This window comes from Vicugna pacos, chromosome 27 (genome assembly GCF_048564905.1).
Source record: "Vicugna pacos chromosome 27, VicPac4, whole genome shotgun sequence".
In the NCBI taxonomy this organism is placed as follows: domain Eukaryota; kingdom Metazoa; phylum Chordata; class Mammalia; order Artiodactyla; family Camelidae; genus Vicugna; species Vicugna pacos.
This window is the reverse complement of record NC_133013.1, coordinates 25534237-25560776: the sequence shown is the minus strand read 5'-3', so window position 1 is coordinate 25560776 and position 26540 is coordinate 25534237. Positions and strand designations below refer to the sequence as shown.

At 52.7% G+C, this 26540-nt stretch overlaps 1 protein-coding gene across 3 annotated transcripts in view; it reads left to right on the top strand.

Annotated features, from left to right (window-relative positions):
* The window catches only part of ARID3B (AT-rich interaction domain 3B), a 47830-nt gene extending 22225 nt beyond the window's left edge, over window positions 1–25605 (top strand). The window contains exons 3-9 of one of the 3 annotated variants that reach the window (XM_072950998.1): window positions 5204–5275; window positions 5484–5556; window positions 17481–17664; window positions 18888–19165; window positions 19283–19537; window positions 20936–21034; window positions 23064–25605. In XM_072950998.1, coding sequence (XP_072807099.1) covers window positions 5204–5275; window positions 5484–5556; window positions 17481–17664; window positions 18888–19165; window positions 19283–19537; window positions 20936–21034; window positions 23064–23227 — 1125 coding nt within the window. In that variant the 3' untranslated portion in view covers window positions 23228–25605. Of the gene's footprint in view, window positions 1–5203; window positions 5276–5483; window positions 5557–17480; window positions 17665–18887; window positions 19166–19282; window positions 19538–20020; window positions 20370–20932; window positions 21035–23063 lie in introns of those variants that run through there. The other 2 variants (XM_072950997.1, XM_072951000.1) reach the window with 2 other exon arrangements.
* The last annotated feature ends 935 nt before the right edge of the window (window positions 25606–26540 follow it).

The following is a 26540-nucleotide window of genomic DNA, read 5'->3' as shown; positions in this document are numbered from 1 at the left end:
TTTGGTTCACAGAACACCCACTGCCTCCCCCCTTCATGGTTCAGAGTTTAAATTTCCTCCTGGTATTCAAGGCATTTCGCAGCCTGTTTCCACCTTAACTATTCAGACTTGCATCCTCCCTGCCAAAACATGCCTTGTTTATCCCCCACTTCATGCTCATTGAGACTGTAAATCTCTCAGCCCATTCTTCTAGGCCCCCTTCGTCTCCACCTGTGAGCTGCCTCCTTTCTTCCACCTCCTGGGCACTTTGCGTTTTGGTACTTTGGCTTGCTCTGCTTGTTAAATGCAGTTTGTGTCTACCACGGAGTTGTAGTAGAAACCACGTCTCTTGTCCCTCTCAGCATTCTCAGCAAGTTGCTTAGTGCTCTGCCTGGGATGGGTTCTCAGGAAGTCAGCGCTGGATGAATTTGTCGTAGGCTCTTTGCTTCTCAGGACAGAATTGGCCTCCGGGGGCCCTCTCATCTGGGCCTCTGTCATGTTGGATTCCACACTGTGACATCCCAGATAGATGGTCTTCTACGAGCAAGAAGATGCCCACCTCCTGAGAAGACCCACTCCATTGTTGGCCAGTTCTGATGGTTAGGGAAGTCCTTCTAATCGACCTGAAATCCCCCTGCTGATTTCTGCCCAGTGAAGACTTCTGTCTTCTGGGGCTTTAGAGAAAAACAGGAGAGGAAATAAAAAGACAGCCCTGCTTCCTCTTCCGCAAGGCAGCCTTGTAGATTTTCAAGGATAATGAATCCATTTCCCCTTTTCGATCTTCCAGGGTTGAGGTGTTGAGGAAGCACTACTTACACTTTGAGTAACAGTCAGATTAGACTTTGGTTATTTTTTGAAGGCCTTTTATGTGCATGTCCGGGTGCTAGGGCCGTATTCTTCCGGTCCCCTCAGAGACATAACCCACCTGTGTCTTTCTCTACGGAGAGGAAGGCAGGGGCTCCTCTTACCCAAGGTGCTCTGTTTTGGAGGTAGTGGAAAAGGTTAGCAATTCTTACTTCAGAGGCCCCAGATAAGTCTCCTGGGCAGGCGCTGTGTGAGGGCTGGTTTTCTGTTTGCCTGCACCTCCCGGATGAGTCGAAGCCAATGAGACGAACCAGGGAGGAGGAGAAGCTCCCATTCACAGGCGCCTCCTGAGGCCAAGACGTGGCCTTGTAGGCACTCTGTGCACACAGGGCTTTCTTCTGCTTTCCTTCCCTCTCCCCCTTCCTGATGCCCCCACCCAGACCACTTTCTACTGTTCTTTCAATCCACGAGGCAGCGTGGTGTGACAGAGCCAGGCAGGCCCAGGTTTCAGCACTGGTGCTGCCACTTAGAAGCTCTGAGACCATGGGCAGATAAGTAACTTGCTCTTTGAGCCATTGTTTTCCCGTCTCCAAATAACCACCTCGACATTGTACAATTAAGTGAGAAATGCGTGGTGAGCTCCAGCCCGGTCCTTGCTACGCAGATGCATAAACACTAGCTTCCTGCGCCCCTTTCTCCTTCCCCTGACCTTCTTTCACTACCAATTTTGAGAGATTTAAAGGCAAAATACTCTGTGGCCCCCTTGGGGAGAATGAGCTGACTGTGGATATAGTAGCCAAAGCTAATCTTGGGTGGGTATTTGGGAGCAAACTGTCAGTTTCCTGTGAGCTCCTGGTGAGATCAAAGTGGTTAAAGGGACTTCTCAAGTAGGAGAGGCTGAGAAGGTTGTAAATGGCAGTTAGTGGCTGCTCTGCCTACTGTCTGTCGTGCACATTTCTGGGCTGTTGAGCACTGCTGCCTGCTGCCCGCAGGGAACAAAGCCAGTAGACTTGTATGTGGCAACCCTTCAACTGAAAGGCTTTTCTAGGGGACCCCTCTTGACCCCTGAACTGTTGAGTTGGCTCTTTTGGGGTGCCACATACCTGCCACTGCTGCTCCCTACTTTTCTCCATCACTACAGTCTCGGTCAGCCACACTCAACATTCAAGAAAAAAATCATTTCTGGGCTGCTAACTTTCCAGCAGTCATGCCCACACCCTGTTGATAGGCCAAGAAACTTCCTGCACAGAAACTTGAAGTGCGTAAGTGAGCTGTAGTTTTACAGCAGTTGATTAGAGTTAAGAACCAAGAGAATAATTGCTGAAGCCTATAATCATCCCAGTGAAAGGAGGAGGGGAGAACAGAGGCGTCATGGGGCTGGGGGTCCCATGGGGAAGCCCATCCCTGTCTTTCAGCAGACATGTCAGTGCTTTTTATGTGCTGGGGGCTGGGGATACCCTGACATGATGCTTACAGACTGGGGACAGAGACAGAACACAAGGTGACACAGCCCAGAGGAGAAAGACGCTGGTGGGCATAGGCAGGAGGCTTCCTGGAGGAAATGGCATTCCAGCTGGACTGTGGTTCAGGGCGGGCAGGGCTCCGGAATTACTCTCACCTGAGCCAGAAAATCCTGTGAAGCCGTGTCCAAGTTTAACTGCCCCAAGACAAAGTAATGCAAAGAGAGTGGACATTTCCCCATCAGCCCCAGTGAATGTTTTAAACTAAGTAATGACCCAGTCTTGCCTTGAACAGAAGAAAACACCTTCATTCATGGACAACTCTTTTCCTGTGTTTTCTTTAAGTCATAACTGACATTCTTATCTGTGGAATGGGTCCAACAGTGGGATTGCTGAAAAACTGTAGTGTCTTATTTGCATCCTGTTCTGACAAGTGTCCTGTCTTGTGTGGTCACTGCGCTAGGGCCATTCCAGGCTAGAATCCCATCTTTAAGCAGATTTTTAATCTGAGTGTTTCAAACTTAGTGGGCTGTGGCGAGTGCACTATCTGACCACTGCCCCTGTGCTGTAGTTTGTAGCTGGTGAGAGCAAAGGGGTCACGACAGCCCCCACCCCCATCCTACGAGGCATTCTCCTCTGTTCCCGGAGCTGAGCCCTCGCACTCGGGTGTTTATTTTCACACGTAGTCACACCCTGGTGGCACTGGCCTGCTTGTTTTTACACTTCTCTCCTGCTGTGGAAAGCCCTGTCTGAGATTCTAGGTTGTGGATTCTGTCCTCCCCACCCAACTGAGTGTTAAATAGTTTCTGAGTGAGCATTCAGAGTGCCTGGATGTTACCGTGATTTGTAAAACTCTGTGTTTTCATCTCTCTTGGTGACCAATAGAGAAAAAAATCGAGTTGGGAACTGAGCTGCCTCAGTAAACAGCTGACATAACAGAAGCAGCAATGATCCCCCATTAAATGTCTTTCAGCCAATAGGGGCTCCTGGGTAATTGACTTTCCAGCAGGAATTACTGGCTCAAATGAAATCACTGGGCATTAGGGTGACCTGCTACAGCCTTTGAAAGGGGACTGTAACTCTGTCTGGTTTTGCTGACCTGACAGGCATAATTCATCTTGATTATTCATTGTGCTAGTTGCCACCAGATGACACCAGATTTCTGTTGACTGTAATTACAACATGGGGATGGGTTTTAGCTTTTTTTTTTTTTTAAGATAGTGTTCCTCCTGCTTGGCTGTTGGCCTCCCTGAGCTGAAGGTGCTGTGGGAAGATTTCTGCAGCATCTGCCTGGGGAGACGATGAGCACACAGATAGCATTTCCTGAGCACTTCCTTACACAAGTCTCTTACTAGATAAGCAGGGAAACAACTTGATGTAGCCTGTTTCATGTCAACTGACAGGGTGCCACTTCTTGGTTATACTTCCGTGTGTGCTAAATCGCTGCTCTCAGAAAGTGGGTCTATATCTCAGAGCCAGCTTTGTGTGGGGGAAGCAACGTGTGGTCCCAAAATATAACTGAATAATACCTCCTGCTTTCAGGCAATCTTTACTAAAAGGGGCAGTGGGAGAGAATGGAATTAGTCCAGGCTTTCATTTTATTGACACAGTTTTATGAGATCCCTGTGCAGTCCAAAGAATGTCCTCCCGAGAAACCTCTGCTCCCTAACCCCAGATGTTCCTCCCCAGCCACTTACACACCCCAGCCAGCTGGGAGGCACATGCATGTGCTCGTGCATGTGGGTGCGCCTGTGGTCCTGGGGGAGAAATGAGAGAGTGATCGGCTCAGTGTGTCCAGTCCATCCACTGGGTCCTCCCCTGACCGGTGGGGCAGGGTGAACGGGTGACGTCTGCTCTGGCATGTCATCTTCCCCACTAGCAGAGGGCCTTGTGGGCTGTCCTGTATGACACATGTATCTGTATGTTTTTGGAAGAGGTGCTTCACTGGTTCACATAACCAGTTCATGCCTTTTCACAATGATTATAGTTCATCAAGCATTCACTGGGGCCTGGTAAGTATCAGGCAGTGTGCTTGCACTGGAGGTACAGAGATGAATGATACACTTGGCTCTCGAGGGGCTTACAGTACATGGGGATGACAGATAATTCTATGAGATTCTAAGCTTGAAATGTACGGAGACTGCTTCCAGAGTACTTATGCAGCCAGGTGTGAAGGGAAGGCTTCCCGCAGAAGATGGTGCCTGATGTGAGGAGTAAGAGTTACCCGACTGAATGAAGGTCGGAAGTAGATTTCAAGAACATAAAACAGAAGCATATTTGCACTTCCTCCAGTTCAGCTAAATGGTGTTAGTTTAACCTAATCAATTAAATTAGATTTTTATTATTTCTCTAATGAAAAGGAACTCCACCCTAGTGGCAGAGTCTCTGTACCTTGGGAATAATCTCAGGCCCTGGGGCCCTTGTATCACTAGGGAGTTCTGATCACTAGAGGTGGAGCTTCTAGTGGTGAGGCTTGGCTGGGACAGCACAAGATCTTTGAGGTGTTTTTCCTGCTCCCTCTATCTTCCACTTAGAATGCCGTGTGGGAAGCCAGGCGAGGTATCTTCACAACATACCGTATAATATACAACAAACACACCATAAAACATACGAACATATGCCATACAGAATCTGAAGAAAGATGGTACATCTCAGAGTGATGGCTTCCAGAAGATCAGCTAGGGATGAGCAGTTCTCAGAAAACTGGGCCTTTGTGTCCTCCTCCTCCTCCAGGATCAGGTATAAGTACCACCCACCCACCTCCAGCAGACAGAGATGATTCTTCCACCTGACTCGCTCTGGTTCTGGAACCATAATTGAAAGCATAAAAGCAAGATGTGGCAGAGGGAGCCAGGAGAGCATGGTTGCTAAGGATCTTCATCTGCACCCTGAATGACTGCCTTGCCTGCTTTCACTCTGGTCCTACTCTCTTCTGAACTCTGTGCTTTGTTCCCCTTTAGAATGGTGGTTTGGCCTGGAGTGATGATGCGGATGGAGGCCGGGGAAGAGAGATCTCTCGAGATTTTGCCAAGGTCTGTAATGTTCCCTTTGTGATAATGAAAGGGGCAGTTCTGCAGTGGGTTGTTGTATCTGATCCCCAAGGAATAAGGAGAGGAGTGGCCTATGAGACTCATTTGTAGTCATTCCAATGGCTGTGTATCTCTGGTATAATAAGACTTCCTGCATAAGACGGAATTTTTCACTGTGCTTTTTTTTCCCCTGGGGGGATCGGGATTGCAGCTATATGAACTGGACGGTGATCCGGAAAGGAAAGAGTTCCTGGACGACCTCTTCGTCTTTATGCAGAAGAGGGGTGAGTGTGCAGTCTAGTCATCATTTCAATTCAGTGAATGTTTATTGAGTGCCTACTGTGTGCCGACCACTGTTAGCCATCTTCCCTGCAGAGTACCAGCATCTTATCCCAGGAGGACAAGAGCCTCCTGGTCCGGGACTTAGCCAAGTAACTGACAACCAGATTGAAGAGGGCGGAGAGGGCCTGGGTAGAAAATGAATGGAGTGATCATCCAGATTTGGTCCTGCTTTATTTTTGTCACTCTTCTTCTGATTCATTGCTCTCTGGAGTCATTTCAAATTCAAATCTACTTTTTTCTTAGCCTTATAGCAGCCCTGGACATCACCTAAACTAGTATGTGGGGCTTCCTGTTGGTGCACCCAGCCTTATAAAGGCTTAGAATGAAAGAATAGAAGACCTCAGGATTTGTTGGGAGGGTCTGAAACGATCCATGGAAAGGAAAGGCTAACTCTCTTTTTCTTATCCATTGGCTCTTTGATTTTGGCATCTGCTGGCTTGGTTGGGGTGCTCTGCAGTGTAAATGTAGGGTACACGGACTCCTGCTTTACAATGCACTTTCTCACTTCTCTGTCCCTCTCTCCTTCTTACTCCCCACTCCACCCACCCCCAACCATCTCCACTTTGGACCATGGAGTGTCTTGAGCCCAGTGACTCAACTTTCTGACTCTATGTCCTGTCATAGCAGTGGGTTCACCAACCGGGTCAGCCCTCAGAAAGCACAGCCAGAACCCCAGCCTCTCTAGGAGATGATCCTCAGCAACCTGTGTAGCTCCTCCTCCATCACCCTCAGGACCAGCAGCCTCCCTGGGACCCTGCCTGATCATGCATCCCTTAGATTTTGTGTTAGCTCCTTTATTTGAGACCTGGGAATGAAATCCTCCCTTTTTTCCTAGTCTGAGCTATAATGACAGCCCCCAACAACTAAATATTGAGTTAACTCCTCTCCCTCCCCTCCGCTCCCCACACCGGTCTGATCCATCCCTCCATCCCCCTCCTTCCCCTTCCTTTACCTGCCAGAGCCTTATTGCCTTCTTAGTAGCATGCTTGTTACTGCTGGTTTGCTTACAAAGGCAGTCGAAAGTTTTGAGTCTCAATTTCCCCCATCTCCAAGCCTATCAAAGCAGTCTGAGCAGCTCTAATTAGTTTACTCCTCCAACTGTTATCTGGAGCTGCATGCGTCAGTAAAAAACAAGAATATAATCCTGAAAGATAATGTGACTGGCAGCAACGAAACTCCCTGGTTACCCTGAGAGAGAGAAATCCACTTAATGCTTCGGTCTCCCCTTCCAATTACCTTTTAATTATTTACAAGCTCCGCAAGCCCAGCTGGCGCAGCCCAGGAGCCGATCTCGTCTCAGAGGGCCTGCCCTAGCAATGCGGATTGTAATCCGAGGTGTGGCTCTGCTGCTTCCTTTCTGCTTTATTGCTTTTCTCCTTTCCCAGAAGGATTTTTAAAGGAAAATAGGAGTTATATCCGCCTATCCAAGAGTGAAGGTCAGTAATTGTTTATTTACTACTGTATGTCCCCACTAGACTAGGAGCTCCTTGAGGACAGCCACTTTGTCATTTCTCCATGTCCCCAGTACTAACACGGGGCCAGGCAGGGAGGGGCTCAGGACGCGTTTGCCGAATGAGCAGTCCTGTTGGTTTTCCTGCCTCAGCTGCCTGACACGGAGAGGCGAGCTGCCCTGGAACTGGAGGTCAGCAGTGGGGAGTGTTGTGTGCTAAGTGTCTTGCTGCTCTGCAGCACTGGGGCCCTCCAGGCTGCCATCCAGTCTGTTCCGGGGTGAACCCAGAGCAGGAGTAAGTGACTCTCTTTGTTCATGTCAGTTTATGATTATTCAGGCCTTGGATCCATCTTTTTTCTGCCTCCAGCACTTATGTTAGGTATTTCACTATTTGCTGGCATCGCCAAACAGAAGGGCAACAGTCAAGTCAGTTTTGCTCCTTGCTAATTGCTCTAACAGGCTTCTCAGCCTCAGCATATTGACTTTTGGGACTGGATAGTCCTTTGTTGGAGTGGGGGTGCGCCCCCCTGTCTTAACAACCAAAAATGTCTTCAGATATTATGAATGTTTCCTGGGGGACAAAATTGCCCCCCATTGAGAACCACTGCCACAGAAGGATGGGAAAGATGAAAATCAAAACCTTCCTCTGCGGAGAAACTCTTCAGGAAAATCATCTTACCTCCACTCAGGTAGCAGTGCCTGAGGGCAGCAGGGCCTGTGTCAGATAATAGGGTGAGTGCCCCGTCTGTGGCTGAGTGCCAAAGGACTGGGTGCTGGGGCCCCACCATGGGCCAGAGTGCAGGGAAGGCCTCAGAGGAGCCGTACACACAGCCGAGCACAGTGGAGGTGATGGGAGTTGGGTTGGAAATGCGGTGGCCTGCGTGATGTGCGTGGCCCAGGCACGGCTAGAAGAACCCTTGTCTGTGGCTCGGATGAATCAGCTGGCACCAGACTGTGAAGAGTGGTACTTGGCCAAGCATTAGCACTCCAGTCTATGACATAGCCAGGTTGTTGAAGCTAACACATAGGAGTGTCATCAGAGCCAGGCTTTTTTGTCACTCCCAAATTGAAGTGTCTGGGGCACTGAGGAGCCCGATCCTGTTAGCTAGCTGGGTCCAAGCAGATGCCTCATGTACCCCAGCGGCACGTCAGCGACTCATCTTCCAGAGCTATTATGAAGGATAAGCAGTAGATTTCAAAGGAGCCACTGAAAGTGGCCTGAGTCTGAAAGGCCCGGTGACGCCCACCTGGACCGTGAGTGGTCAGGCAGCTCTGACACAGCAGGCCGCAGCGCAGAGGAAGTGGGCCAGGCTCCAGGGGAGGCAGCGCGCAGCAGGCGGCCCCGAGTGACCGCAGCTGCAGGTGATAAAACGGCTGTCTGGTGGGAGAGGGGCCAGGCCTAACTGCTTTGTGCTGGGTCTCTCTGGCTGTTAACATGTTTAGGTGAATTGACTGCAGCAGATGGGCCTTTCAGCTCCGGCACCTTGATTTCTAGGCCAGACCGGGTGACTTGCACCCTCGTGACCCCTCCCCCACCAGCAGAGCAACGCCCCCCAGAAGGCGCCTGAGCAGAGGCCAGGCAGTGCCCTGTCTGGCTACCCGTGTCCTGCCTGCCTTGGAAATGGCCACTGCAGCCTGTCAGGAGGCATGCAGAGGGGGAAAGAGCTCTGGACGGAGGAGGGTGAAGCCAGGGCTAACATCTCCCCCTTCTCCACAATCCTGAGCAAATCCTTCCTCTTCTGGGGACTGCAGTTTCCTTATCTGTAAAATGAGAGGGTTCAGTTAGGTTAGAGTCAATCTGGAAGGTTCTTCCAAGTTCTCTGTTCTGTATTACGTGTCCACCATTGTGTCTGTTGAGCTACTGACAGATAATGAGCCTCCCTTGACCAAATATAGAAGGAAAGGCCCTTGAGCAATTTTCTATCAAAATAGTTGTATAAAAACTACACCAAGGACCCCCCAAAACCAAATGCTTCTCTCCTTTCCTTGATGTAGTTCCTCTTTTGCTGGCTGAAGCCAAATTGAATTAAACAAGTTGCCTTTGATGTGCTTTCTCCCCAAATGTTTCTCTAGGAAAGATGGGTTAGATTTCAGGGCTGTGAGACCCTTTCTGCTCACTTTTTGCCACGTGCACTCATGTGTGTGGGTGTGTATATAATACACACATTTATTTCCAAAAATAAATCCAAACAGTTGTAAATAAAATTCTCTGGCTAATTTAACTCACTGTGAGTGGTTTCTGAGGTATCTTTCTCTGGTAGATTTTCCAGGGGGAGAGGTTGGGGTGGGGAAATCTCCTAAGGGAAGGCTTATAAACCATTCCATTCTTCCTTCATCAGGGAGGAAGAGAGCTTGTTTTCTTGTTCCCCAGGCGGTGAAACAGAAGTGTGGTTTCATCAAAGAGAAGGAAGATGATTTTGCTGTTAATTTTATTATTATTATCCTGTGTACTTTATAGAACCTTTCAGCCCATTATCTGATCTGCTGCTCCCCAAGGCTCCAGCACTGTGGGGTAGAGAGGGCAAAGGTTATCACGTTAGCGGGGAAGAATCTGCCTCCAGGTTGAGTGGCTCACCGGAGGCCTCTGGCAGAGCTGATTTAGCACTTGGTCTCCTAAGCCCTGGGCCAGGGCTCTTTCCCTCCCCTGCACTGGCTGCCCTTGAGAGGCTTGGCTGCATCGCTTCCCGTCGGGGAGCGGACAAGCCTCGTCTCTCCTCCAGCCTTCTTGAGTCCCACGGCGTGTGTGGCCCACCTCCACAGGCCAGTGTCCTGTAGGGTCTTGACAGCTCTAGCTGAGTAACATGGGGTAGAACCCTTCATGCAGGAAGTCTTCGTCTCAGGGAACGGCAGATGGGACAGTTCACAGAGGCTGCCATCTGTCGAGGCAAGATGGGGTGGGAGTGGGGACACAGGAGACAGAAGCCCTCACAGCAGCATCTTAGTAGCGCGCACCCAGAGCGCCCACGAGCAAGGCTGTCCCCTCCAGCCCCTGCCCCAGCTCTGCACACTAGGCTAAGGACCTGCTTGGTGCCTTGAAGACAAGTTTGTCAAGACCTTGCTGGAGAACTCCCCTCCCTCCCCCACTGGTTCTGTTCAAGGCTGAGAACTGACCTTGGTTTTCCCAAATGGATTGTTGGATCTGTTTTTGATGTGTATATACAAAGAATTTACTGTGGGAAAAAGGCTTGGTCTGCCTCAAAGTGCAGTTTGAGTGTTTTTCCTTCTGTTGTGTGCTTATCTATCCATCTCAGGCAAGGAAATGTTCCTGACATATATTGCTTTGCCTTTTGGTGGAGGGTGTTTCTTGTATATTATTTGTATCTGTACCTTGGACACTCTTCCTGATAAACTGAAATATGTTTGTCAGATAAAATAGGCTTTGGGGTTTCATTTTCTAACTTTATCCCCAAATGAAAGTCCAAAATGCAAATCTTTGTCTTGGGATTATCCCTTTGTTTTTGGCTAGATCTTTTTTTCTCCCCAGGTGATCTAACCACTGTTCAAATACTGGGGGGTTTCCCCCCAACTTTTAATAGTCATTTAAATACTCTGTAACTACCCATTTATCCATGATAATGGAAAGGGATCCTGGTTTTTGAAAGGCATGATTAATTTGAATAGCTCACTTTTGTCTTTAAATTCAGCCTCTTCCTCTTCAAAATCCTTTATTGGTACTTCCAGCACTTGGTAAAATTGGTTTGATAGTTTTGCCTCCTTTGTTCTAAAGTGAGCCAGTATTCAGTAAATCGGCCAAGGCTTGCTGTAGGAAAAGTTGGAAGGGACAGTTTGACCCACTTATCCTGTGTGGATATCTGTTGGGTCTGGAGAGGCTAGGGACATGGATCGGCAGTGGAAGCTCAGACAGGTGTGCAGTGCCCAGGCCTGAAGGCCCTTGAGTTGTTGCATCTCTCCCCAGCCAGCCTTCCACCCCCATTCCTGGAGACACCAGACAGGTGTGTTGATCAGCAGCAGGCGAAGCAGAGAAGACCTGACAACCCACCTCCTAACTCCTTGGCCAGCTTCTCTGAATACAGTTTTTATGGAAGGAGATAGCACAGCTATAACCATAATTTTATTGTTGGCCACAGGAAAATACAGCACTGCACGTACTGTTGAACTTCACCTAAAGCAATTCATCTGAGCTAGAGTGTCAAGAAGGGGAGAATGGGTTTAAGATCAGCCTCTCCGGCTGTGGTGCCTACAGAGCTCGCACGCATTGCTGGGGGGAATATAAATGGGCATAACCACTGGGAATCTGTTTGGCAGTGTTTACGCAAGCTAAACATAGGCCAAGCCCATTACCCAGCAGTTCCACTGCTGGTGGAGCCCCCACAGAAATGAGAGCTTATGTTTCCTGAGGGGCACAAGTGAGAACAGTTACAGCAGCGCCGTTCATTATAGCCAAAAGCTGGAACGAACTCCCATGCCCATCAGCTCTAGAATGGATAGCCCAGTGGTGGCGTAGTCCTGCACTGGATACCACCCAGCAGCGGCAGAGCTGAGTTCCTGCTGGACGCAGCTGGGGTGACTCTCCCAGACCTAATGTCGAACAAAAGAAACCAGAAACAGAAGAATATATACTATGTGCTTCCACGGATGTCAGGTTCAAGAAAGTCACCTTGGTGGTACGTGTCAAAAGAATGTGTACCTCCTGGGAGGGGAGGGATAGAGGATGGATACTGATGGGGAAGAGGCACAGGAGGGTTCTTTGGGGTGCTGGAAATGTTCTGTGTTTTGATCTGAGGAATAGTTACACGCGAGTATAAAGAAGTAAAGCTCTGGCGGGCTGTATATTTAAGATGAGTGCGCTAGACTCCACATCACTTGGACCCCTCAGTGGGAAATGGGGCAGAGGGCTGGCGGATATGTGGCAGCGCAGTGCTAGGGGGTTTGTGCGTCCTTGCCTCTGCCCTGTCTTGGGGAGCAGTTGACCGCGCACTGCACGGCGCGCCGCCAGACCCGGCTGTTCAGTTTCCCGGTGGGAGGCGTTTTCTCCGTGAACAAGTCGGGGGTGGGGGGTGGGAATCATGAGTCGTTTCTCTGCTTGTTGCTGGGGAGCAGGACTAGAGCAGGACAAGCATTAATGTGCAGAGGAGTGAGCAGGAGTCCTCCCTGCCTGTCTGCTTGCACTTAGCATGGGTCTTCACTCTCCTCGGCGTCCTGGTCGGCTGCCCAGCTCTCTTGACAGGCTATGGAAATGATTAATGATCTTTTCAAAGCCAGGAAAAAGCAGTGAGGGTCCCTGGCAGGGCCACACCCTGGGTCCTGGGTCCCCACTCCTGACCAGTAGGCAGGAAGGCAGCCATGCGACTCTGTCTGGGGTCCCTGCCCCCTGATTGCTTCTGGTCTTCACTGGAATGTGCCCGTTCTGTGTGGTGGGAAGGAAATGGCCCTGCCCCCAGCACTCCTGCCATCTCCCATCTTTGTCTCTAGTGCCGGAGGAGACTCCTCACTCTGCCTTCCCCCCAACTCTGCCCTGTCTCCGCAGTCTCAGGAGAGCCAGGTGCTGGGGAGCAGTTTTTGTTTGGCTCCATCTGCACTGCCAGCTCCTGCTCACAGCTTGGCCTGCTAGTGCCGGTGTGCAGTGGCAGCCCCACCACCAAGGGTTAAAACCCCAGGAGCCCTCGCAGCTTCACTGAGTCCAGGGCCCTCGTAAAAGCCTTTTCTGCATCGTCCCTTGGGCTGCCTCAGGCTCCCTGGCTGAAATCCGATAAGGGGCCTCTTTGTTGGAACTGTCAGTCTCCTTTATTGAGGAGGGAACTGGAGACCAGCGGCATTTCTTGGGGTACAGATAAGGCCCTGGATTCCTGTCAGAGGGAGCATGATGAATTACTCTCAATCCCAGCTCCTGCTTTGATAGCAGTGACTGACAGTCCACAGGCTTCCCCTTCAGGTGCCCCGTCCCCTCTGGGAGGCGCGATGGAGGCAGAGATTCGGCCTCCTGCAGGGCCAGCACTGGTGACCCACAAAGAGCTCCCTGCAGTGGTTGCTGGCCTCCTTCCTGGTCCTCTGCAGGTTGCTTTTGCCGTTATTGTGGGCAGAGGTCTGTCCCCTCTCAGGTGAAGAACCTTTTTAGAGGAGATGTAATCCAGCCCAGAGAGCAGGTCAGAGTCTCCCCCCTTTCCCACAGTTGCTGATGGACTTGAATTTAAGCCACACACGGGTCCTTCATAGCAGATCCCAAACCATCCATCTCAGGGTCACTTAGCACCTTTATTCTGTAATTCAAGCAAGCTCCTATAACCAGGTCGCCTCCCTTTGGTAATAATCATGACTATCAACTTTTAAGTTTTTATTCATAGATTCGTAGGGCTTTAGAACTGGAAGTCATCGAGTCCAAATTCCTCATTTCAGACAGACAGGAAAACTGGGGCCTGAGTATGTCGTTCCCCACCCCCCAGTATAATGTGCTGGTTCTCTTACTTGTTCAGGCAAGGAGACTCAGTGAAAAGGCCTTCTCCTCTTCTCTTCGTAGTTGAGTCTCCTTGGGACGAGGGAGCTGGCCACCAGGCCACTAAGCGCAGAGCGGACTGCGGAGACAGACCAGCCTGAGCACCCTGCCTCTCTCTCAGTTGTTGAAAGAATACAAAGCCAGGGCAGGTTTTACATCTAGATTGTCTGGATACCGTGTGAAAGCCATCTAGAACTGGCTCACAGAGCGGCCTGGGCTTTGTTTCTGTTGGTACTGAGGGGGCTTCTTTTAGCAGTTTCATAGAGGGCCAGCCTCGTTCCCCTAACCCACTGACCCCCGGGACCACGCCCCAGGGGCCCGGGTGAAGGGAAGCATGACCCCCACGTGCCCAGAGTGGGGCTGGGCCACAGAGCAGGACCACGGGGGCCATCGCTGGAGTTCCAGTGCACCCCTGGCCTGAGGTTTCTCTCCAGAGGTGCTGGGAAGAGGTCACTTTTGGGACTTGAAATGCTGCTTTGCTCCTTCCTTGTCTTCTCAGGTCCTCCGTCTACCTGTTTCCTTCTGCCCTGAGCAGTTCTCAGCATAACAGTCACTCTGTGTGACTGTAAAAAGGCGAATTTCTGATGACATTTCTACCTCTGATATTGTAGTCTTTCAAATAAGCCGTCTCAAATGAGCAGACCTTTAGTCCAGTGACTACCCAGAGTGCATCTGTAATTCCTCTCTGGGGCAGTTTGAGCCACACTGGAGAATCTGTCATGGTTTATGGCCACGCCTCATCTTCACACAGAGTCAGTGTGAACAGCCGGGTCACTTCATCCTGTTCTCCTGGCTTGCCTCCATCAGTGACCATTTCTAAAAGTAAATGCACCCTTTACATTTGAAGACTTACGACCCTTGGAGAGATTCAGATGAAAACAGGGCAAACTCTGAAGGCTGTTCACAAACGGAGGCTTAAAACCGTGTGGCAGCTGCTCTCTGAGGTGACTGTTCTGAGGAACAGCACTGCCTCGGCCGGGCCAGCCCTGCTTTGTGGTCACTTAGCCGGCCTGCTCTGCGCACGTCACACGCTCAGCCACCTTCCCCTCTCTGACACCTGTTCCCCCTTCTCTTTGGCCACACTGAATGAAGTCATGGCTTCTTTACGTGCTCAAAACCCCCAGCTCTCCATCCGTTCTTGTGCTGCTGGCCCTCTTGTTGGACTTACAGCACTCAGACCCAAAGGGCTTGACCATGTTGGGCCTCAGCTCCCAGTCTGTTTAACAAAGGCTGTGACCCTAATGAGCCTGCCAGGGCCTGAGAGAAGAGGGTGACTTCAGTTCGGGGCTGTCAGCGTTAGACACGTAGAGCTAGCGGTGGACCCGGTAGGCGCACCGCAGGCCTGAGGAAAGTGCGTCTAATATTCCCAGTTGGGTTACCACAGAGCTGGTTGCTTTGAAGCAACTCTGAGAAGCAGGGTTTTTTAAAGTCTGCTTGGTAATTTAATTCATTAAACACTGCAATATTCAAGACATGGTGAAGGAAAAACAGTCCCTGCCTTCATGGCGCTTCCAGTCTCCCCGGGATCCCAGGTGAACACACGTGAAGCAAGTAGGTTGTAATTATTTGCCGGACTTGTGGGGTTATAGTAGGAATTCTGAGAGAGAAGAATCCACATGAACTGAGGTACTTGGGAAATCCTCCATGAGGGAGTGACCATTGAAGCCAGTGTAGAGAGGATTTGAGCACGAAGCAGAAAGTGGAGAAAGGAGCTTGGTTGGGGTGAGGGTGGGAAGACCCAGCTCACTGGAGTGAGGGTGAGCTTTTGGCACATGCTTGAAGCACGTCACGTGCCCTTCTAGGGAGTGTTCTGGAACCCGAGTCATGGGATTGAACGTGCCCGGTAGGATGGGCCAGTGCTGAGCCTTTGCAGGTCTTTAAACAAGGAAGCGAGTAATGTGGTGAAGTAGTGTTTTCATCAGGTTGTCTGGCAGCGGCGTGAGGGTTGAGCGCATGGATGCGACGCTGCTGCAGGCATCGATCGGGAAGCCAGCGAGAGCCTGGCCCGGGGTGGTGGCTGCGGGCCGGAGAGAAGGATAGCTTTGAGAGTCCTCAGAGGAGGAATCTGTGAGCCTCCTGACAGCCTAAAGGTAGAGGAGAGAGGAGAGAGGAGGAGCCAGTACTGACCTCAGAGAATGATGGTGTTGGGGGAAGAAGAGGAAGTGATGGAATGAGGGAGCTCGCCTAAGGGATGAGGTGAGCTCGTGTCTACATCTCACCTGGGAGGGAACAGGTCACCTGTGCAAAGATCTCCTGGAAGCTTCAGGAAATGAGAGCTTCAGGGTCCTGTGTGAGGGGACCTTGGGAGTGGTCCTCCCAGACTCTCCAGGTGATGCCATGAGGGTGTGACCTCGCCAAGGCCATGAGTGTGCTCGGGCAGACAGGCCTCCAGAAGGAGGTGGCCCTTAGCTAGGAGACCAGTTCTGCCCCATGAGACTCATCTCTGACAGGAGTAGTCTGCCGTCCAGAACCGCACCGGGAGAAAATCAATCGGCACGCAGGCTCTGTATCTGGGAGCACACCAGAAGTCCTCTGATATTTTGCCTATGAGTCTTTCGGTCTAACTCTATGGCCCCTCTATCCTTGACCCTCCAAAGACCAACCAGTTAAGACAAAGGTCTTCAAGACCTCTCGCTCCCTCCACGCTTAGAAAAGAGGCCCCACCACAGCAGTGCCATGTGTTCAGGGCTCATAAACGGGGACCCTTCACTGCACTCTGGCTTGAATTATCCTCTAAAAGAGTTGGTGTGGCCAGCATTCCAGGGCTGAGAAGAAAATGCCATTCCTTGACGGGAAAGAAGCAGGAGGACCTGAAACAAACAGCCGTTCTCTAATCAAGCTGGCCCGGCGTCCACCAGGCAGTCAGCGAGACCTCAGTGAGATTGGGGCAGGGGGCAGGGGCAGGGGGCAAGGCAGAGGAGGAGCAGCCTGTGTACAGTAAAAGGACTTGCCATCAAAAGGCAACAAGTCTCATACCCTGCCCCGGACGGTGACCCTTCCCGCTGGAATTCTCCCCTCTGACCTCCAGATCATTAATCCCGAGGCTGCCAAATGACAGTCATCCATCACGCCTCCTGACGAGCATCTCGGCCGCCTGTGAAAGGAGCCCGGCCCCGCCCTCTCTGCCCCCCCGCCCTCTCTGCCGTCCCCTGGTGCTCATTAGTGGGCCTTCCTGCTCGGTGCCAGGTTTCCTAATCAAGCCCCTGGCTCCTCTCACTTCCCTTCGGGGCCAGTGAGCGGAAGCGGCTCTGACCCTCCCTCTTTCAGAGGCCAGGGAGGGGGTGGAGTGATTAGTGGGGAGAGAATTGTTGAGTGGCTTTTCATCCCCCGGGAGACCTGTGTATCCAGCAGATCCTTTGACACAGCGGGGACACAGCAGAGAAAAAACCATTTCTCCATCCTGCAGCAGGAGAAGAGACAAGGAGAAAGCAGACAGTATGCAAATAAAAAGACAGTTACAAACTGCACTGAGAGCTGCAAAAGAGTAGCCCAGAGTTCTATCTAGGTGGATGATGGGGCAGGACCTCCCTTGTCTAGGGAGTCAGGGAAGGACTTCCCTGAGGAGGCAGCTGAATAGCTTCTAAAGGCTCCAGTGGACTGCCAGCCACCAGATCATTAGGAAAGAATCTGGAATCGTACTGCCAGCAAAACAATTGTAATAATCATAATCTCTAAAGTAATCTAGTCTGGCCCTCTTATTTACAGATGGGAAAAAGACCCAGAGAGGCTATATGTTTTACCCAAGGCCACACAGCCTGTGATTGGACCTGTCTTTTCTGTTTATCCCAAAGAAAACTGGCAAGTAGTCTGATAGGTCCCAGGCTTTGGGATTTCGAGTCAAATTATACTGCTAAGCAGATATATGAACATATTTCCAGCTCAGCAAAGGTGGGCATCCACAGATGTCTTTTTTTCTCTGCTTGATGATGACACAACCCTCTGTTTCTCTCTCTTCACAATCACAGGGACCCCCATCAACCGAATCCCCATCATGGCCAAGCAGATTCTGGACCTGTATATGCTGTATAAGTTGGTGACAGAGAAGGGGGGCCTCGTAGAGATCATCAACAAAAAGATATGGAGGGAGATCACCAAAGGCCTGAACCTGCCCACGTCCATCACCAGCGCCGCCTTCACCCTGAGGACCCAGTGAGTGGCTAGGGCCCTGGGGAAAGGAAGCCGAGGCTGGAGAAAGGGGATGTTTTAACCTAGAGGAGAGGAAGGAAGGAAATTCCACTGTACAGTGAGCAAGATGGGCGGAATTCCCGAAAGAGCCAGGAGCTTTCTCAGACGAATCCCTCACTGGACCTAAATAATCCTGAGAGCTGCCCTTTCCTGAGCATCTCCTATGTGCTGCTGCTTCACATCCTGTTTCATTCAAACCTCACCATCAACTCCATAAAGTAGGTGTTATCCTTGCTTTTCAGATAACAAAAACGAAGTCTTAGACGTTAAATCGTCTGGTCAAAGCCATGCCAACTAGTAAGTGGTCGAGCCGAGATCCACACTTGGGCTTCTGTCTCTGAAATCCACTCTCTTTCCAGGACATCGTCTCCCACACAGTACCCCCACCCTAAGCCTGGCCCTTCCCACCCACCACTCAGCTTGCCCAGCAACCATGGACCCGGAGGAAGGCAGGCAGTCAGGCCCCTCTGGGACTGGTAACCTATTCTTGTAACCATTTGAGTTAATTACCAGGGTGAGAGAAGCAGTGAGAGCAAGAGTGACATTGGAGGATGAAGACAGAGGGGAAGATGTTCTTTCGGAACTCTGGGCATCACTCTGTGAAGAGTGCGGCAGGAGCAGCTCCCTGTGGGTTAGGTGGCAGGTTCAGGCTTGTTGAAAAGTAGAGGGTTTTATCTGTTGGAGCAGAAACTGGAGACAGAGGGACAGCCAGCATAATAGTTCTTCTCCCAAGGTTCTTGGGTCGCGAATTGCTTCGTGGGGCATCTGACACAAAGAGGACCAGCTCTCCGAAGTGCACAGAGTGGGGAGAAGTGCTCCTGTGAGACAGCCTGACTCAGAACCATTGGGAGATCGAGGAGCCAGAAAGACACTGCAAAACGGGCCTCCTTTCTCGCAGGGCCCTAGAAGCGCCGTGCAAACATGAAACATTAGCGAAGGTGTTTATTTCTCTTCATGAACGATGCCTCCAGTTTGAGCCGTGTTTAGAACTGGGCCACGGTCAGAGGGCCTGGCGAGGTGTCCAGCCACGCAGAGTTCCCTCTTCGGCCAAGTGCACCAGGCTGTGATCCGCCAGGACAGAGCCTGCCCCGCACAGGCCGCCTCCAGAGACCTGCTGACTTAAGCTGGGCCGTCCTGGTGCCGTGATTTAGATGGCTCTCCTTAGCTCCTTCCTCCCTTCCCTTCAGGTACATGAAGTATCTCTATGCCTACGAGTGTGAGAAGAAGGCCTTGAGCTCCCCGGCTGAGCTCCAGGCAGCCATCGACGGCAACCGGAGGGAGGGCCGGCGGCCCAGCTACAGCTCCTCCCTCTTTGGCTACTCGCCCGCGGCTACCTCTGCTGCTGCCGGGGCCCCTGCTCTCCTCTCTCCACCCAAGATCCGCTTCCCCATCCTCGGGCTGGGCTCCGGCAGTGGCACCAATGCCAGTGGCCCTCGGATATCCCCAGCAGCCACTCTCAGGAAAGGTCTGCAGGGCCCTTGGGAGGAGGGAGGGCAGGGAGGAAGGGCGCCAAGTTCCCCGGGTCGAAGACACAAGTGGGAGGATGGATTATGGTTGGGTCCAGCCCTGGTGCCTTTGTCAGGTGATGGAGTCCCAGTGACAACCGTGCCCGTGCCAAATCGCCTGGCTGTGCCCGTTACCTTGGCTGGCCAGCAGGCCGGTACCCGGACGGCCACACTGGAGCATCTGCGGGAGCGGCTGGAGTCAGGGGAGCCCCCTGAGAAGAAGGCGTCCAGGCTGTCGGAGGAGGAGCAGCGCCTGGTGCAGCAGGCCTTCCAGCGCAACCTCCTCAGCATGGCGCGCCAGCTGCCCATGAAGATCAGGATCAACGGCAGGGGTGAGCGCCAGCCCCGTGCGGCCCCCAGCTCTGTTCGAGGGCCTGTTCACATCCCGGGGGCATCCAGGTCCCTAGAAGGGTGTAGAGGTCAGAGAGCCACCTGGGGCTTCAGTAACCACAGAGATCTCAGTTCACCAAGCCAGGGCCATTTTCCAGGGGACCAGAAATGGCCTCAGGTGGTGCCCTGTTCTCTAGCAGAAAGGAAAGGCAGTTGTTCAAGGAGGAGGAGCCAGGGACCTCCAGGGACAGCTGCTGTGTCTTCCCTGTCCCTCCCGCCTTTTGATCCGTCTCAATTAAAGGGGTCGCCCTTCAACCCAGGAGCTCACCATCTGGGAGGAAGGCATCGCCTCCTTTCTCGAGGCTCAATGAGGGGCCAGAGCCGCCTCGGGCCGGGCTACCATTGACCCTCAGAAGAGCGAGAAGGAGGAAATACAAGTTTGGCAGCATAACTGACATCTTTCCTTTCCCCTCCTCATTTTTCAGGTGCCCCACCTTCTTGGCCCCTAAACCACACACTCCGGGTCCCTTGTTCCCCTTTCTCCCCTTTCCCCCTCACACACATTTTCTTTGCCATTCTCGCCCTTGACTCTGCCTGAGAACAAACATGAGCAGGCCGTGTTGGGAAGAATCAGGTGTGAAAGGAGCCGTGTGTACTCCCAGGCAGCTCCTCCCTGTTCCCTGTTCCCCTGGGCGAGGAGCCGAAGGGAGCCAGAGGTAACGGCCTGGACAGTAGGGCTCTGCCCTGTCACCCATTCAGGCCAGGTGCCCCTGGTCCTGCACAAGCCAGAGGCTAATAGATGAGGCAGCCAATCTGGAAGAATTCTTGGCTCTCAGTGTGAGAAAGGATAATTAAAAGGTCTAGGGTGAGCCAGGCAGAGGCCCTGTGAGCCAGCGCCTGCAGCCTTCTGTGAATCCCAGGTGCTCCGGTTGTGATGGAGTGCCCTTCTCCTTGAGGACCTCCCAGCCCAGTTAAGGGGAAGAGGAGGCAAGGTGAGTCCTCAGAGTCAGGGACTGGGTCTTACTGATCTCCAGTCCCCCTCTCATCCACCACCACCAGTCTGATGGATAGTGGGTGCGCAGGGTTTGCTGAATCGTGTTGAAAGCATCCGTGCACAGCCAGCAGCCGAGGTCAGCCTCCTTGCCTGTGTGATCCCTTTTCTCCAAGAGTAGAGGGAGTTGGCAAAGTGAAGTCGTTCAGTGGAGAAAGCAAGCAGTAGGACGTTGGCTGGCCTGGTTCTCCTTCAAGACTTAACTCAAGAGAAGGTTATACAGATACCTTCTAATGCTGGGAGGCCTCAGTCTGCTGTGGCCAGGCCAGGAGGGTGGGAGAGCCTCAGAGAGGACAGCAGAAGTCCTGGAAGGCTTGACGGGGCCTGCTGTCTCCCTTGTCCCCAGCAGAAGACAGAGCAGAGGCCTCGGCCGCAGCACTGAACCTGACCACAGGCAGCATCGGGAGCATCAACATGTCTGTGGACATCGACGGCACCACCTATGCAGGTGAGGCTCTCAATGCGCTGAGGGAGGTGGCACCATGGCAGCCAGCCTCAGTGCAGCACCTCGCAGGGCCCCCTTGTCCACCCCCCCCATCTGAACACCTTCCCAGGCACGACTTCCTTTTATGTAGTCTCAAGGTTCTAAAGCAGTTCCTCTGAACGAGGAGAGGCTGAGGATTGCTAACAGGGTGACAGATCCCCCTCCACCTTTGTCAGAGTGATTGATACAGACCCTTCGTCTAATCCTTTTAACCATCAGTTGGATCATTAATTGAAAAAGTCGTTTAATGTGAAGAATCACCATCAGCTTTATCCATGCCTTCACATGGTATCACACATGAAGTCAGCACCGCTAATTTCTAATCCACGAGTCTCCTTTCTTTGACTGGGGTTCAGCTCTTCTCTTCCTCCACCTTGTCTGTCATGAACCAAGGACGGAGGCACAGGCAAAGGAGTCTGAGTGCAGCAGAAGCAGCCTGTGTTTTTATGACTTTTCCCCCCAGGCTTTTACAGTTACCTTTCCCTAAATCTGATCTAAAAAACAGCTGCTTGTTAGTTGGTTCGTTGGTTCGTTTAGCACCTCCACCAAGTCTCTCCAAGGTGTTCACCTTAGTTTTCATAGAAACAGCAATCCTTTTCCCACTCCCATTCTGTTGGCTTAGGGGTGAGTTTAGGAACCCAGCTGACTCATGTTCAGTGCAGCTTGATAAGTGGGGGCCACAGAGCCTGGCACCGGCCACCTGTCCTACAGAGGGGATGGGGAGGTGCCCAGTGGGGAGCGCTTAGAGCTGCACCTTCCATCAACACCAGGGGCATTTCCATGGGGCATGCGTTTTCTCTCCCGGCGCTCCTATTCTGGGGGCCGGTGTCCTGGTGACACCACCTTGCTGCCCTCGTGCTCTGGATCTCCAGGCCACCTGCAGGGGCCATCAGGGTTGGGGCTAGGGAAGGGACCAAGTTCCTGGAAGCACCCCGCAGAGAAGCAGGGATGCCCAGGTGCCTGCCAGTCACAACAGAGTTGGTGCTTCCGAGGCCACATTCAGTGGTCTCTGCCTAACACAGACCCTGGCAGAGACAGGGCGAGCCAGTGGGTACGGCCCAGGTGTCCTTTGCCTTCTGGTGGTGCCCTGGTGGTCTTGGAGATGTGGGGGCTGGGAGTGGGTCTGTGGGGAAAGCAGAGAAGGGGGTGATCAGTGCCTGGATCTCCATCTCCTCTCGCCCTTCTCCCTCGGCATGGGGAGCAGTCTGAAGAGTGCAGGCTCCCCCCACCTCACCTGCCTCCATCCTGTCCCACCAGTGCCCTTTCTCAGCAGCTGTGTGGTCACCAGGCCAGGGCCCTGGAAGTCGTTCCTGAGAGCCAGCCCCCCAGGCCTGTCGCCCCCAAGAGCTGAGCAGATGCCCCTGCGCCACTGTCTCCTCCCCTGCACCCCCGCCGCGGCCCCGATTCAGCCTCTCTCCTTCCAGCCCCACAGAGAGTGTTCACATGTTGCAGGGTGGTCCTCCCCTTCTTAAAACTTTCAGGGGCTTTATGATCCCTACAGGGTAAGACCTCAGCTGCCTAGAGGCATGCTGGCCTCGGTCACCTCACCCTCAAGCTCTTCGGCCTCACGGGCCGCAGACCTGGCCTCCAGCATCAGTAGGTCACTCTGCGTCAGGCTCCAGCATGCCTGCCACCTCTCTCTGCTCTGTCTGTGGTCCCTCAGCTTCCCTCTGCCTGCCGTACCACCTCCTCCTCTAAATTTGGCCACTTTTTGTAGAAGTCCGGGCATGCTCCCCCTGGAGCCTTTCCCGACCCACTTTCCCTGCCCTCTAAAACCTTTTTGTTCCCACAACTGCCTGGGTACACTCCACTTAGAGCCTTTGTGACATTTCAGCAAAATAACTCTGTCCCCCACACCAGCCTGTCAGGCAGGGCGGCGTCCAGCATGGAGCCTTGCACAGAGTTAGGCGGCGGTAGATACAGTGCAGTGAGCTGAGCCCACCCCTTCTCTCCCCATCTGCTCACACTGACTTCTCCCCTCCTCCGCCCCCAGGTGTGCTGTTTGCCCAGAAGCCTGTGGTCCACCTCATCACAGCATCTGCTCCCCAGAGCATCAGCAGCAGCACCAGCAGCAGCGGCAGTTCTCACTGCTCGCCAAGTCCTACCTCATCCCGGGGCACCCCCAGTGCAGAGCCCTCCACCAGCTGGTCCCTCTGAGGGCAGGACCCAGCTTCTCACTCCCCACTCTCCCACCGAGAGATGGGATGCACAGCATTTACCTCATCTCACGGAGACCACGTCAAACCCCATTTGGCCAGATGTTGAGAGTTTGGACGTGTCCGTCTGTCCAGGCTGCATTCAGGTCCTGCTGTACTCTAGGGACAGGGGGAGGCTGGAGGGGCCTGAACAGGGCAGCGTTGTTCAATCAGGGATTGTCCTGGAGAACTGGGCGGGGTCTGTGGGCATCCAGCTTCCTCTAGGGCTCCCAGGCCACCTCCCATCCCGGGCACAGTGTATCGACAATCTGTAAGCTGACACAGGGCTGGAGGCCCTCCACATCCCTTCCCCTTTAATTTATTTTCCTTCCCCTGCCTTTGGCCATGACCTCAGGGTCACTGGTCTCTTCCCCTGCTCAGTCCCCCAGTCTTTAACTCCCATGTGGGGCTGCTAGGAGCCAAGAGCATGCCTTCCTGGTTCTAATCTGCTGAGCATGGGATGGGGTCCTCCCACTCCCAGCCCACTTTGCCTACCATGAGTGGTTCCTGGGGTGTAAGTCCCTCTGATTCGTCTTGGAGCAGTCCTCAGGGCCCCATATCCCCCTTTTAATGGTCCCAGGAAAGGGCTCGTGAGGGCAGTCCTCAGGACCCAGGGCCTGCTGGACATTGCCAAGGGAGAGGCAGAGCTGCAGGGGCTGCCCGGTCAGGCCCTGGCACCCTCTTCACTGACCCTTTTCTGACCCTCCCAGACCTCAAGCCCCACTCAGCCGGGTTTGCCAGCTCTCCCAGGAACAGCCCACTTGTCCCTTGGGCCCCCCTTCTCATGGGGCCATCTCAGCCCCAACATCCCCAAACCTGCCAATGTCAGGTTCATTGAAATACCTCAGATTTGTAATTGTTGATGTTTGATTCTTCAGGAAGTATTTGCATCTCTGAAATCTTTTTTATATGTGTTTTCTGACTTTTTTTTTTTTACTTTAAAATTTTTATTGTTGTTATTGTAGCACCAAAGAAACGAAAGCCGATCACCCCCAAAGCCGAGCAAATGATTTGGTACCCCAGCCCCTCCGGCCCTTCCCTATGACCCCAGCGAGGAGGCGGGGGAGGCCGCAGGAGAGATGACTCAGGGATTGCAGTGGCAGGATGAGGTGGAACAGAGAGGCTGGCTCTCGCACAGGCTGGGTCCTGAAACCACACTGGTTCTCAAGATGGCCCTTGACCCATTTCTGGCCAGAAGTGGGGCAGTCCCACATCCCTACGCCCAGCTCAGCAGAGTGGGGCCAGGGCATCTCCCTCTCACTCAGCATTCCCTCCTCAGGACAGGTGCGGGCTCGTCAGAGCTCGAGCTGCCCCAGAAGGTGAGGAGATGCTGAGAGAGCTGTGTTTCTCATCTTGGACCCTGGGGTGGAGCAGGCTGCCCCTGTGTTGTAAAGAAGAGGGGTTCTCACACAGGGCTCGCCTCTCAGTCAAGGCAGCCCTGCAGTGCTCAGAACCCCGCACCCACCGTGAGGCTGGTGGGCTGCGGCGGTGGCAGCCCACAGTGGCACAAGCCCACTTGTGGCTGACATTCATCCCTGTCTAGGAAAGGAAAGGAAAGGGAAATCAAAAGATTGAGCACAAAACAGTTACCTCAGCCCAGTGAACTGCAGCTTTGCTGGACTGCATCTTCTCTCTCCCCTCCCCCACACCCCACATGCGCACACGCGCGCGCGCACACACACACAGCCCCATCCAGTGGGGGCTGCCCCTCTCCTGGCCTCGGAAGCCTTCCCACCTTACCCACCAGGCCAGTGCAGGGCTTGGGCAGAGAAGGGTGTCTGGGGTCTGTGCCAGGGAGGAGCCCAGTCGGCTGGCACTGGGCCCACCTGAAGGCATCGCAGACATTTGACCAGTGTGTCTTTCTCAGGGGTTTGGTCATGAAGGATGGACTTTAACCACCCAGAGGACGCAAGGACGGCGCACTGTTTCTTCCTGGTCATTGGGTCCTCTTCCTTTCCCCAAGCAGATAGCCCAGCTTTACCCTCCCAGGGAGCCCTCAGAGCCTTCAGGGCCAACAGCAGGGTCTCAGCCTGAAAGCCCAAGGGTGGGAGCGCCTGCAGGCGCCCCCAGAATGGGGCCCTGGGCCAAGAGAAGCTTTCCCTGATGGTGCAGCCCTGAGGCCACATGGCAGCTGTTGGCCAGGGCTGCTCTGTCCCCTCCCTCTCCCCATCTTACTTGTATTCTAACCAGGAAAAATGTGATAGCACATGGGTAGCCTAGGCAGTGGATAAATACCTCAGACGTCCTCTTGCAGCAAGTGTCTGTATATGTTGTGGTTATTTTCTATCTTACATGTTCTCGAATGTTTATATTTCAATAAACCTCTACCTCTTCACACAAGTGGGTCTTGCGGGCACTTGCAATGACTGTTTCATTGGACTGTAGTAGGGAAGAGGTGAAGGTCTTCAGAGAAAAAGGGGATGAGTTAAATTGCTCCTCTGATCTCCTGATTTTTCCTGAACTTTCTCTCCACTGCTCATCCATCCTTTCCCCAAAGCACTTAACTCTCATCCTGTCTTCTGTATTAGCTGGGCACCTTTGATATTGCCTGATCACCAAAACTGGCTCCCCAGGTGTTACGCCAGGGTCCTGGCAGGCACAAGGCCAGAGGTTCACTCCATTAGCAAGCCCTCTTTGCGCTCCTACTGAAGTCTCACACTCCCGTCTGGGAGGCTCACACAATTACCTAGACAAAAACTGAGTCTGTAGAATACAGAATGACTGGGACTAGTGGGCAGATAAGTGCTGGAGCAGCTCACTAAGGAATCTCTGGAAGGCTTCCCAGAGGCTGTGACATTTCAGCTAGAAGAATGAGATTGCCAACTGGACATGTGAGGAGGAGCATTCCAGCAGAGGAACTGATAGGTATGGAAACTTGGTGGTATCAAAGGACCTGGCACTGGGGGACTGTGGGTAGTGCCTAGCGGTGGAGGAGGTGATCGGAAAAAAGTGTGGCTGGGGCCGGGATGGATCCCAGGCTAAGGGATTTGGGCACCATCCTCTGAGCATCAGGGCATTGCTGGCATGTTTTAAGGAGGACATAGGCTTAGGAAGAGGCTTTTCTAGAAGGGTGATCTGGAGCTAGCAGACATGGCACAAACTTTAGTCTTAAAAGGATGGGTAGCAATGGGAACTCACAGGTTGCTTGGATAAAGTCGAAATTAGTCTAACTCTGGAAAACACTTTGGCTTTACCTAGTGACATGCACATGCCCTGGGGTCCAACAGTTCTGCTCCCAGAGTTGCACCCCATAGGAACTCTCCACATGTGCGCAG